This window comes from Microcebus murinus, chromosome 3 (genome assembly GCF_040939455.1).
Source record: "Microcebus murinus isolate Inina chromosome 3, M.murinus_Inina_mat1.0, whole genome shotgun sequence".
NCBI lineage: Eukaryota > Metazoa > Chordata > Mammalia > Primates > Cheirogaleidae > Microcebus > Microcebus murinus.
This window is the reverse complement of record NC_134106.1, coordinates 32153461-32167079: the sequence shown is the minus strand read 5'-3', so window position 1 is coordinate 32167079 and position 13619 is coordinate 32153461. Positions and strand designations below refer to the sequence as shown.

The window sequence follows — 13619 nt, the reverse complement described above, 5'->3', positions numbered from 1 at the left end:
CTTCTGCTATTTCCTTCCTCAGTGTTTCATAGTTCTCCCTATAGAGGCCTTTCACCTCCTTAGTTAAATATATCCCTCGGCATTTTATTTTCTTTGTTGGTATTGTGAAGGGTATTGAGTCTTTGATTTGGTTCTCAGTTTGACTGTCGTTGGCATATAGGAATGCTATTGATTTGTGTGTACTGATTTTGTAACCTGAGCCTTTGCTGAATTTGTTGACATGCATATGGAGAGATAGGAACACTTATACACTGCTGGTGGGACTGCAAACTAGTGCAACCTCTGTGGAAAGTGATATGGAGATACTCAAAGAGCTACAAGTAGAACTGTTATTTGATCCACCAATCCCATTACTGGGCATCTACCCAAAGGAAAAGAAGACATTCTATAAAAAAAGACAACTGCACTCAAATGTTTATAGCAGCACAATTCACAACTGCAAAGATGTGGAAACAATCCAAGTGTCCAGCAATACATGAGTGGATTAATAAAATGCGGTTATGTATACCAGGGAGTTCTACTCAGCCACAAAAAACAATGGTGATATAGCACCTCTTGTATTATCCTGGATAGAGCTGGAACCCATTCTACTCAGTGAAGTATCCCAAGAATGGAAAAGCAAGCACCACATGTACTCACCATCAAATTGGTAGTAACTGATCAACACTTATGTACACATATAATAGTAACATTCATCAGGTGTCAGGCAGGTGGGAGGGGGGAGGAAGGGGATGGGTATATTCACACCTAATAGGTATGGTACGCACCATCTGGGGGAGGAACATGCTTAAAGCTCTGATTTGGGTGGGGCAAAGGCAACATATATAACCTAAACATTTGTACCCTGATAAATAAAAAATAATAAAGTTTACTTACAGAGGAGACAATAAAATAAAATAAAATAGTCAGCAAGCTGGATTTAGCCACAGATATTATTTGCTGACCCTGGTCTTGATGATTCAATGTTATATTCATAATGTCCCATTTACAAAAAGAAGTGATGGTCTGTTGTGAGTGCATGACATGGATTTTATAAATAGAAAATGGTGCAAAAGGGGGGGAAAAAGTGAGTACAATAACAATGTAGCAACATTGGGAATGCTTATGGTATAATGTTAAGTGGACACAGATTAAATAGTTCCCATAGAGGGATCAGCGGTCCCAAACATATTTTTTTTCCTTTTTCTCTTCTTTCTTTCTTTTTTCTTTTTGAAGCAAATATATGGCAAGAGTTGGTCCAGGCTAAGGAAGATATTTAACAAGGTCATTGTATTTTCAGGTGGTGGTTCTGTAAGCAGATTTCCTCTTTATTCCAACATTTGTGCAACCAGAACAAAACAAAACAGAACAATGTCAACAACGTTAGGTTGCTTCTGTTAGTCCTTCAGGACTGGTCACCAAACTTCAAGTTTATAAGTTTGGGGATTTTGTTTTGTTTTGTTTTTTTGATTTAGTTGTTGTGGGTTGGTTGTAGGTTTTGGTTGTTGTGGCTATTGTTTCACTTGTTCATTTTTGTTTAACAATTACATAAAAGCTTTTGATGATCAATCCAGTCTGTCCCGGAGGTACAGTCCACATATGGATCAGAAATAAGGGAGCAAGGAGAGGTGGGACTGTCCTGGGAAACTCCTGGCTCTCCTCTGTGCCCCCTCAATACTGAACTTCCACCTTCCTTTCATTTAAAATCAGACTAGCCCTTGGGCCTTCCTAAGAGCACTCACTAGGCTTTTGTGGTCTTGCGTTTTATTTTAACGCTAACAATTGTTTTATATGCTGAGAGTATCCTAAATTATTCATGCACTATCTACATTAAAAGTGTCCTTTAAAAACTACTCCTACTGAGGCTTTTGTCCAATACAGGGCTTCTCTCATTTTCCTGACAAGGAGGTGTGATGCGGGAAATTTCCAGGGTTGGAAGACAATCCATCTGCACTTCTTTGATGTATATGGGGATGAGAATCAGGGAAATGGGGCTCAACTAATACAGGGAGGGAAGAAAATGGGGGAGATTTTAATGACTATTAGCTTAAAGGAATCCTCTAGGCAGCACAGTTCTCTCTGAGTCCTGCTGCCCTGGCCTGCTTACTCTATAATTTGGACCTTAAGTACCTCCCTTGGGCAGAGCCCCAGTAGATGGTTTTGAGAGTCTAAATCTTCCTCCAAAACCCCAGAAACTAGAATTTTAGCCTCCATGTGCTACAGTCCTGGTAGCCACTGTGTATGTACAAAAATCCAGAAAACCTAAATTGGTTTTCTGCTTAGAACTATGCGGGATCCACATGACTTCCGGGTGTCGTCAGGATGCTTGTGGTGATGGCCCATATTCCGGACGGTTGCATGTTACAGTGCCGCTTCACGGAGCGAGAAAGGGGCCCCTGCCTGTGAGGTGGGTCCCCTAAGACCGCCGGGTGGTTGATCACACCAGAGAGCAGAGCACCCCTACCTGCCGGCCCTGCGAGACAACCAGACAGAAAATGGCATCGGCCCTAGAGGGGTGTGGCCACCTCCTGCTCCGGTCCCACAGGCTTGACTAAGTGACCCATGCGGTGAGAAGTGCTGGCACGTCTAGTCATGGGCACTTGAGCAACAGAACTCCAGGCAAGTAGAAATGAGCTTATGAAAAGTGGCTATCTAGGGTAGTGTTAGTTCTGATGCTGGATATACTTTGTGAAACTGTTCACTTGGCGTTGGCTAATCACTCATACAGTAATTTTTTTTATGAAGGGGGAAAAGGAAGGAAAGATTTCTTCCCCAGGACATCAGACATCCACTCAGTTCCTGACTCCTTTTTTAGACAAAAATATCTTTCACCTGCTAATCGAAACAGTCCTAGCCATGTCTCAACACTCCGCCCTAATCTCTTGCTTTAAGACCAAGTCATTCCTCTGCTTAAAAACCTTCTAGTGGCTTCCATCATCCTTAGCTTCAAATCCAAGCTCTCTACCATGGCCAAGAAAGCCCCAAAGACTTAGCCGTTGCCTGCTTCACCCAGCTCATGGAGTGCTGTCCTTTCCTTCACTGCCCTGCAGCCATGCTGGTCTTCTTGCTGTGGCTCCAACATACATGGACCCTGCCCTAGGGCTTGGCGCCGGGCTGGGGCCCCTCAGCCTGCGGCCCACTCTTGTCCCCCCGCTGCTTCTCACAACTTAGCTCAGAAGTCGCCGCCCCAGCAAGGCCTCTCTGGAGTCTCCATTGCACCCTGTTTAGTTTCTTCACAGCTTTTATCACTGTCGCAAATCACTGTTGTGTCTTAAAGGACTTTGCCTGCCTCATTCACTGTATGTCTTTAGTACCTATAGCAGTGCCTGGTATACTATAAGTCCTCAAAATATACCTGTGGAGCTAAATGAACGAATGTTTTGTATGTAAAAGTGATACCAATGACACCATCACTAAGGCATGAACTCTGAGTTGACTTTAGGGAGTGATGGGTTGCTGTGATCCATCACCCTCTCTCTCCTTCAGGGCTCCTGATAAGCAAATGGCCCACCTTTACCAAGAGTCCACACCAGAATTTGGGTCACAGTAGGAAAGAATGGGACAGAAAAAGGCAGACCCGCCTCCTATGGACATTAAACCCAAGATGCTTCCGTCTAACCTACTAACAGGCCACGGGGGAAACCCGGCTGCATTTATAACACTGTTGTTTTCCTTAAATTCTGTATTCCCCACCAAAGCCACATGACCTTCTGGTTGCTTTTCTCACAGTGAAAACAAAATTGACAAGCTGATGAAACGAAGCTAGCTGCATGCAGAGCAGCATTCGCCTTGGCCCGGCCAGGTGGCCTGGGGTGAAGAGCATACCTGTCATGAGGAACAGGAGCCCCGCCACGTGCTGGGTCAGGCTTTCCTCCCAGAAGAAACTGACGGTGGCCACAATGCAGCCGCACAGAAGGACAGCTACGGCCATGCCCAGGAAGCCGGCAGTGATTCTTCTCAAATCTAATCTCGAAACAGAAACAGACATTCAAAATCAGAAGAAGAGGCAGGAGGGTTGTTGAAAATTAGACAATGAAGAGCTTAGAATACATTGTGAAAATCAGTAAGTTGGAATTCTTTTCCCAGGTATTCCGCGAGGGGCAGACGGGTGTGAGCAGTGGAGGGGTCAGAGGCTACCCTCTCTGAGTCCACGAAGAGAAGTCCATGCCAAGTGGAGAACAAACTGGAGGGCAACCCCAGGGCAAATCTGAATAACACATGGCAAGTTATTTAGTAAACCGAGAGTGGGGAAGGTTTGAGAAATATCTTGAGATTTCTATCTTGAGATAATCTTCAGAGAGCAATGAAAATGTAGGTGACCACCACTACAGTGGCTATAATTAATCTGGCTTTGGAGAAAGAGCCTAAAAAGTGACCTATAGTGAAATAGGGTTTTATCTCAGCACCATGGATGCCAATTTATTTTTCATTTACATCTACTCCTGCCTATTTTCTAAAAAGATTTGAGAAACTGAAGGCAACTGTGGTGACTGAAATAGCATTCCAAAGTGCACACATGAGACATCTGCTCACAAACACCCTCTCCTCTAAAACATCTGCTCCTAAATGCCCTCTCCCCCAAAGCATAGGTCCCACAACCCGAGCACCCATTTTTACCCAGGTTAAGGTGGGATTGTTCCCGTGGCACAAGTCTCCACTATATGCCCAAATGTCAAGTTTCATCTATCACAAAAACACAATTGTGATCACCGAGGCAGGAATCTAGCTCTTTTCCCATCTCCTTGGCAAAACCAAGAGTTGGATGGACTACATGTACCTGCATACGCTTTGCCTCCAGCTGCTAACACAGCACTCTCATTGCCCACCTTCTGGCTATTTTGCCTTTTCTTTCTATTTCCTTCCTTCCTGTTTTTTTGGACCAAAGCTAACTTTAAAAATTGATAACTAAGGCCGGACATGGTGGTTCATGCCTGTAATTCCAGCACTTTGGGAAGCCATGGTGAGAGAATCACTTGAGGCCAGGAGTTTAAGACCAGTTTGGGCAACATAGCAAGACCCCATCTCTACCAAAGTGAAAAAAACTTAGCCAGGTGTAGTGGTGCATGCCTACAGTTCTAGCTACTCAGGAGGCTGAAGCAGGTGGATTACTTGACCCCAAGAGTTTGAGGTTGCAGTGAGCTATGATGATGCCACTTCACTCCAGCCTGGGCAACAGAGCAAGATACTGTCTTTTTAAAAAGCACAAAACCCAAAACCCATCGTTATCTAAATTTCTGTGATCCTTCTTAAAACAACAGATCCCAAATATACATCTGCTTCTCCTGAGGCCAGGCAACATGTCTGGAAAAATGCACATGGATCACACATAGCCATGCACACATGGAGCCAAGCAAGGTGCACGCTGCCCTGTTTGGAGTGTGGGCTGCTCTAAGGTGGCAGTACCCAGGCAGCCGCCACCTCGTTATGTTTGTGTGACCCCTGGGCATCTTAGGGGTGCTGCATGGAGGATGGATTATGGTAGCTTCTAGTCTTGCTTTTAGCATCTTAGCCACACAGAGCCTACCTACTTTTTTAAAAGAAGATTTCTCATTTCTTGCTCAGAGCAACCAATTAAAACAGGGCATTTCTGCCTAGAAGAGGAAGTGTAGACAGCAAAAAGCAAGGGTGGGGCAAGCAATACTTTAAAGATACTGAATTTAAAGTTAAGGGTATAAGTAGTTGGGAGACATCCACATGTGAGCAGGGAAAAATGTAATAATAGTTCAGCTACCATTATCTTACAACCTCCCAAATCCCCTGTGGTTTGAGTGATGGTCTATTTTCTATGGCTATGAAAATGCACATGGTTTAGTTATAATCCACACAGAATGTGCATTAGTACCACACATATTATCCAGTAAACATGGTACAGATCACCAAGTGTGACTTTCTTAGAAAGAGCCATGCATGAGACTGCTCAAAGCATCTTTCCATGAGAATCCCAAAAATGGGTTAAGACGAGAATGTTCAAAAATTGCCTTGCTGGACAATAACAGGGTACAAACTCTTAAAGAGCTAAGGTTCTTTTTCAGGATCCTGTGATCACCTTTTCTCACCTGACCAAGCTACAGTAACTATGTGGTAACTCTGGACGGATGACTAAGGCAAAGGACTCCAAACACGCTCATAAAGAATTAAGACATAAAGACACTTAGCTAAGACTCTAATTTGGATCTGCTGAGAAATGATTGTTAAAATCTGCCAGCAAGAAAGAACTTTGAGGAAATAGTATTATTAAGACATAAACCACATTTTATCCTATGGTTTTCAAGTCCTAAAGTTGCCAATCATATTTATAATATCAGACCACTGCTGTGGCAATATCATAAGAGCTTCCATGTATATGTTTGAGAGTCACAACAGAGCCTTTACTATTCAGAGGGATTTACTTAGAGAATGAGACTTTACTTAGTTTCCTGCAGTGGCTTTGGTCACCAAACAAGATCCTGAAAACCTTGTTGCTTATTTCACTAGAAAACAACAATGTCAATCTCTAATGAGGGTAAACACCAAAAAAGAATTCACTGTAGTTCTTTGCTTTGATGAGCTATCTATCACCAGGGAGCTTGAATCAACAGTTTTCAGACACATATCAGCCCTCTTTAGCTTTATACTGTATGATCCTTTGTAGAGTTTCACATTTTCCTGACAGTGAAAAGGAGTAGTTCCTTCCATTGGGATGTAGACACCCTCTGAGAAAATTATGAAACACACTCATAAAGATATTTTAGCAGAAATACTAAGATCTGAGATAAACATAGTAGCCAAAGTACATATTGTATAAACAGAGCAAAAAATAAGAGCACCTATGGAAAAATCTCCTTAGTTGACTAAGACAAGGGGTAGAGCAAGTCCTTATACCCAACGGATCAAAGAAAATATTGAGCAGGCTCCTGCACTTTGAGCAGGAACCTCACTTTGAGAAGCTATCTCACAGAGACTGAGACCTGGTTTTCACACATTTTATTTGTAATCAAGCTATGTCCACAGCATAGTGAAATGATCATCTTCCAAGTCTCTGACCAAGCCTGATACAGAGTATAAGGACATCTTTTGGTCCAAATCTGAGAGGGGTGGTGGGACTACTTTGTGTTCAGAAAGAGACCATTTCCTCTCTGAACCTCTCCCAGGAATACTTACGAAGCAGGTGCCATTCATCTTGCTGTATTGTCTTGGTTAAATTGAAAGGAATGTTTCGTAAGCGGATTGGCTGAGAAAAGTGGTACTTGATAGCTGTGCATCGCTGCGCAATACCTTGAAGGAAATAAGAAATGCGATTTACAAGTCTACTCATTTGTAATAGAATTCTGGAGACCTAAGGCAGAATAACGTATCCTAAACTGGATTGGACGGGAGAGAGGACAGGACTCTCTTGATTACTCTCATTAACAGGCCAGTCAGAGCAGGAAAAAACCTAAAACATGAAATCATCTTTAAAATCATGTTTCACTTTTCAATGCATTAAATTTTTTAAGGATCTATGCTCCCCTAATTGCTTTTCAATACTGAGTTTGTTTTACCTAAACACAAAACTCCTTAAAGACAATGGCTTAGAATTATACAGATGGTTGGGAGAAATCAGCTTAAAATTTTAAATTAACACAGATAAATTACACATCTGAATCTGATCAAATCTCAAACTCTCAAATGGGTAGCATCAAAAGATTCATTAGGATATGTGTTATTTGGAAACCAGCAGACATTTTTTTTTTCCATAAAGAGAAACCTCTACATGCTTTAGGTGGTGATTATGTCTCTAGATGATCCACAAAAGCCTATTTAACCCTAGGGCAGCTGATGTCATTCCTTAATGACCTTGAAAGTAGAATGGAGAAAGGAAAAAAATTTCCTCTCCTTATCTGGTTGTGTTGCCAGCTATAAGCACAATATTTTGATATGGGCAATTGGTTTATCTAGTACATTCTGCTCCTCCCATACCCCCAACTCATGCTTTTATTGCATAAATTAACACCGGCCTATTCTTCTTTTCTCCTAAAGACTTCTGAATCCAATTAAAAGTATCTACCCTCTCTTAAAATTAAAAAAACATACAAAACTGTCTTCTCTCAGTGTAAATCATCTTGGCCAATTGTTTGGATAAATGTAATCTGATTAAACAGATTTTTTAAAAGATGTGAGTAAATATTAGTCCTTTAATCCTGGCAGCTGTTTTTAAAAAATCCTCATCAATGTAAATAAATCTCCAATTGGTAAAAGTCTGAGGAAATATAAAAGTAAAGTGAAATTTTAAAAAAATCAGACAGTAAAGGGAGGAGATTAATATTTGAGCACAGTTTGCATCACAAGTGAGTCAGTCTGTCTTGTGAAAATAACTACAGGATCATCTTCCCTAAGGAGCAGTATACATAAAAATCACCTGAGTGGGATGTGTTAAAACGTAAACTCTAGGACCCTACCCCAGATATTTTCAATCAAAAGTTTGGGGATGGAACTAGGAACCTGAATTTTAATAAACATCCTAAGAAACTCTGATGCAGGTCCCTGAACCTCACTTTGAGAAACACTACCCAAACTAGCTCTGATTTTTGGAAGCTTTTTAAAAAATGAAACTACAAATCCCAGCTGTTTACATATTAAATTAGATGTTTATAAATCAGGAAGTGCCTGTGCTTGCAAATTTCAAACAATCTGGTAAGAGAGCAATGACAGATAAAGGACCACAAATGTAGTAGTAGCTTGCATTTGTATTTTTCAAAGCTATCATTCCATTTGATATGCATCCAGAGACTGACCTTGAAGCTCTGTGTAAGCAGGAAGTAAGGGCTACAACAGAATTGAACACAAGCCTCAACATAAACACAGAGCCTATTGGCAAAGACTGGAACACTTATTGGTTCCAAAAGGTTAAGGACATTTTTGTGTAATCATTAGTTTACCACTAAGCTGACCAAGCAGAGATTCAGGGGCCTCACATAGCAAAGAATACAGATTTTATAGATAGTTCAGGAAAGTCATTAAATAAGCAAACAGCATCAATCACAAAAACACTAACAAAGTCTGAGGAGGGGGAACAATCTAATTTCAGAGTTCCATGTTATTGTATTTGAAATGCTCTCATTTTCAACAAAAACAGTACAAAACAAGCAAAGAAACAAGAAAACAAAGGTAGTCACTAGAAACCATCACTGAGGAATGCCAGATATTGAACATGCCTGACAAAGACTTTAAATCAGCTGTTTTAAATATGATCCTAGAAAAGGAAACCATATCCAAAGAACTAAAATATATTATGAGAGTGGATGTCTCACCAAATAGACAATTCAATAAAATGACAGAACTATTAAAAAAAAGAAAGAAAGAAAAACCAAATAGGAATTTTGGAGTTGAAAAGTACAATAACTGAAAAGAAAAATTCACTAGACAGGCTCAAAAGACCTTTTGAGCAGGTAGGGAAAAAAACCCAGCAAATTTGAAGATAGATCAATTGAGATTATTCTATCTGAGAAAAATAAAGGAAAAAAGTGATGAAAAATGAACAGAGCCTCAGACACCTGTGAGGCACCATCAATCATACCAACACTAGCATAATGAGAGTTCCAGAAAAGAAAAGAGAGAGAACAAAAAAAGAATATTTGAAGACATAATTGTTCAAAACTTCCCAAATTTGATGAAAAATATGAATCTGCATAACTAAGAAGTTCAAGGAACTACAAATAGCATAAACTCAAAGATACCCACACCCAGACACATCAGAATCAAACTGTTGAAAGCCAAAGGCAGAGAGAGCATCTTAAAAACAGCAAGAAAAAAGCAACTTATCACATAAGAGAAATCTTCAAAAGATCAGCAGCTGATTTCTCATCAGAAACCACAGAGGCCAGAAGGGAGTGGGATGACTTACTGAAAGCACAGAAAGAAAAAGATTGTCAACCAAAAATGCTATATGCATCAAAGTTATCCTTCAGAAATGAAGGAAGAATTAAGATCTTTCTGGATAAACAAAAACTGGGAGAATTTGTCACCAGCAGACCTGCCCTATAAAAAATACTAAAGGGAGTCCTTCAGGTTGAAATGAAAAGATAGTAACTGAATCCACATGAAGAATTAAAGAATACATGTAAAGGTCATGACATAGGTAAACATAAAAGACAGTATAAATGTATTTTTGTTTATAACTCTTGTTTTCTCCTCTCTGATTTAAAATACATAAAACGTAAAGCAATAATTATAAATCTCTGCTGATGGACATACAAAGTATAAAGATGTAATTTGTATGACAATAACAATACAAAGGAGAAGGGGCAGGATGGAGCTATAAAGGAGCAAAGTTTTTATATACTATTGAAATCCAGTTGGTATTAATCCAAACTAGAAGGTTATAAATTAAGATGTCAATTGTATGTATGGTGAACCTCTTTTATGTAATAAAATGTATTTCACAAACATTATTTTAATGCATATACAGAAATCTATTGTATGGATGTGAAATTGATGCGATTGGACATTTAGGTTGGGCCCTCTACTGCTATTATACTATCTTTTAATGCAAATTTTTATGTGCAGATCAAAAAAAAAAAAGAGTTTATGCTTTATCAAGATAAAAAAAAGCTGTCAATTGTAATTCACAGGGTGATCACTAAGAAAATAACAAAAAAAAATTATATAGTAAATGAAACAAAAAGAGAATTAAAAAGCTATACTGGAAAACATCTATTTAACACAAAAGAAGACATAATGGAGGAACAGAGGAACAAAAAGGCATACGGCATATAGAAAACAAATAGCAAAATAGCAGCTTTAAATATTACCTTATCAGGAATTATATTAGCTATAAATAGATTATACACTCTAATAGACAGAGATTGGCATTGTAGACAAAATAACATGATCCAACCATATAATGTTCACAAGAAACACACTTTAGATTCAAAGATACAAATAGGTTGAAATTAAAAAGATGGGAGAAAATATATCATGAAAACAGTAACCAAAAGAGAGGTGGAATGGCTATACTAATAGCAGACAAAACAGACTTTAAGACAAAAATTGTTACTAGAGACAGAAATATTTTATAATGATAAAAGAGTCAATCCATTTAGAAGATATAACAATTATAAACGTATATGCCCTACCAATAAAGCTCCCAAATATATGAAAATATACAAAAACAGAATTAAAGGGAGAAATAGACAATTCAACAATAATAATTGGAAATGTCAATATCCAACTTTCAAAAATGGTAAAACAACTAGACAGAAGATCAACAAGGAAACAGAGGACTTGAACAATATTATAAACCAATTAGACACAAGAAAGACATCTATAGAACACTCTACCCAACAACAGCAGAATACTCATTCTTCTCAAATGCACATAGAATAGGCAATCAAATAAGTGTCAATAAATTAAAAGTATTAAAGTCATACAAAGTAAATTCTCTTACCATAACGCAATAAAATTAGAAATCAATAATAGAAGAAAATTCAGGAAATTCACAAATTCATGGAAATTAAGCAACACACTCCTAAATAACCTGGGTCAAAATAGAAATCACAAGAATAAATTTGAAAATACTTGAGATTAATGAAAACAAAACTATAACATACCAAAATTTATGGAATGCAGCTAACACAATGCTTGTAGGGAAACTTATAGCTGTAAATGCCTACATTAAAAAAAAAGATCTTATATCAATAACTTTCTACCTTAAGAAACTAGAAAAAAAAGAGCACAATAAACTCAGAGTATAAGGAAAAAGATTATAAAATTAGAATGGAATTATATGAAATAGAGAATAGAAAAAAATAAACAAAACCAAAAACTGGTTATTTGAAAAGGTTGACAAAACTGGCAAATCTTCAGTAGACTTTCCAAGATTAAAAAAACCAGAAGATTCAAGTTACTAAAAGCAGGAATGAAACAGAGGAATGAAACATTAATGATCTTGGATAAATAAAAAATATAAGTGAAAACATGTGAAAAGTTATATGCCAACAAATTAGATAACACAGATGAAATGGGAAATTCCTAGAAATATACAAACTCCAAGACTGACTCAAGAAGAAACAGAAAATCTGAATACATGTATAACAAGTACAGAGATTGAGTTAATAATTAACCTAGCAAAAAACGTCCCACAAAGAAAAATCCAGGACCAGATGGCTTTGCTGGTAAATTTGACCAAATGTTTGAAGAAGAATTAACAAACTTTAATCGACTTTTCCAGAAAAAATAAAATAAAATGGAAAAGGAGGAGGAAACACTTCCTAACTCACTCTGTGAAGCCATTATTACCCTGATAAAAAAAAAACCAAAGATAACACTAGGAAATTACATAATATTCCTTGTGCATATATATGCAAAAATCCTCAACAAAATATTAGCAAACTGAATTGAACAACATTTGAAAGGGTCATACTGGTTACACGAGGTTCTGAGAGTGAGAGGCACCCAGAGTGAGCTGCTCTTGCCCTGGTCAGGGCAATGCCCAAGGCCAAGTGCCAGACCCAGAGACAGAAGTTGGGTTACGATGTCAACCGAAGGCGTCTGAACCGGATGCTCCACGAAAGGTGGCGCCGCAGATCCAGCGCTCACACCTACGACATTCCTGGGACCACATCAAATCGGTGTGGCAGAACCTGGGGGAGATGTGGTTGGCTGTGGACCCCAACAAGGCGGTGCCCCTCCAAAAGAAAAAGGTGAAGGTCATGGAGGGGGATGTAGAGGTGAGGCAGAGGAAGCTTGTGCAGAAGCCCTATGTGCTGAGACCTGGAGGCAGAAGCCACATTTCCAGAAAAGAAAAGACATACCCTGTCTCCGGGCCTCACTGACTATAAGGCCATGTGCCAGGATGAGAAGTACTATCAAGATACCCTGAAACAGATTCGAAATAAGGTCAAAGTCTATAAACGTCTTACCCAGCAGAGTGGCAAGCCTTCACAGGTCCTTTGCAGAGGAGTAAGATGGAGGTTGAGTGACTGGTTTACATTACACTTGCCCCAGGCAGGGCCTCCTGCTGGAAGCTGAAGCCAGGGTTTAAAGCAAGGAGAAGTGTGTAGCTTCAGAGGGGCTGGCCAAATCCCATGGAATCACACACACACACACACACACACATTCCTCCTGCCCAGGGAAGTGTCTCTCAGAGGCTCCAACTTGTATTCCTCTGAGGGTTCATGGAAAAGCCAGAATCTGCTGTTTTCAGAGTGGGTAGTTTATTTGAATATAATCTGTACATAATAAAACAAAGGTATTTTTTAAAAAGAAGAAAAGAAAAGGGTTATACATCAAGACCAAGTGGGATTTATTGCCAGAATGCAAAATTTGTTCAATATATGAAAATCAATAATGCAATACACCATATCAGTAGAATAAAAGGCCGAAACCACCTGATAATCTCAAAGACTAAAAAAAAAAAAAAAAGCATTTGACAAAATGCATTTGATATTCATCAACAACCCTATGAGCCAGATATAAAAGATATTATTAGCTCCACTAAATAGAAAAATCTGAAGCGCGGGGAGGTTAAGTTACTAGCCTAAGGCCACCGCACAAGGTTATAACAGGAACTTCAACATAGACACTGTTACTCAAACTCCGTACACTACTCACTCAGGAAAGTTAGAAATTCTTAGACTTTCAGAAATGCAGCTTAATTCTGTGGGTAGTTAGAGCTGTAGTTA

General features: G+C 39.1%; 1 protein-coding gene and 1 pseudogene across 2 annotated transcripts in view; one reads left to right on the top strand and one right to left on the bottom strand.

The window, feature by feature from the left end:
• TMEM178A (transmembrane protein 178A) overlaps positions 1–13619 on the bottom strand; it is a 67468-nt gene that overhangs the window by 17398 nt on the left and 36451 nt on the right. For both annotated transcript variants that reach the window (XM_012788526.2, XM_012788528.3), the window contains exons 2-3: positions 7120–7233; positions 3805–3942 (exon numbers count right to left, since the gene is read on the bottom strand). In XM_012788526.2, the coding sequence (XP_012643980.1) occupies positions 3805–3942; positions 7120–7233 (252 nt within the window). The remainder of the gene's footprint in view (positions 1–3804; positions 3943–7119; positions 7234–13619) is intronic.
• On the top strand, positions 12424–12917 carry LOC105884536 (nucleolar protein 16 pseudogene; annotated as a pseudogene).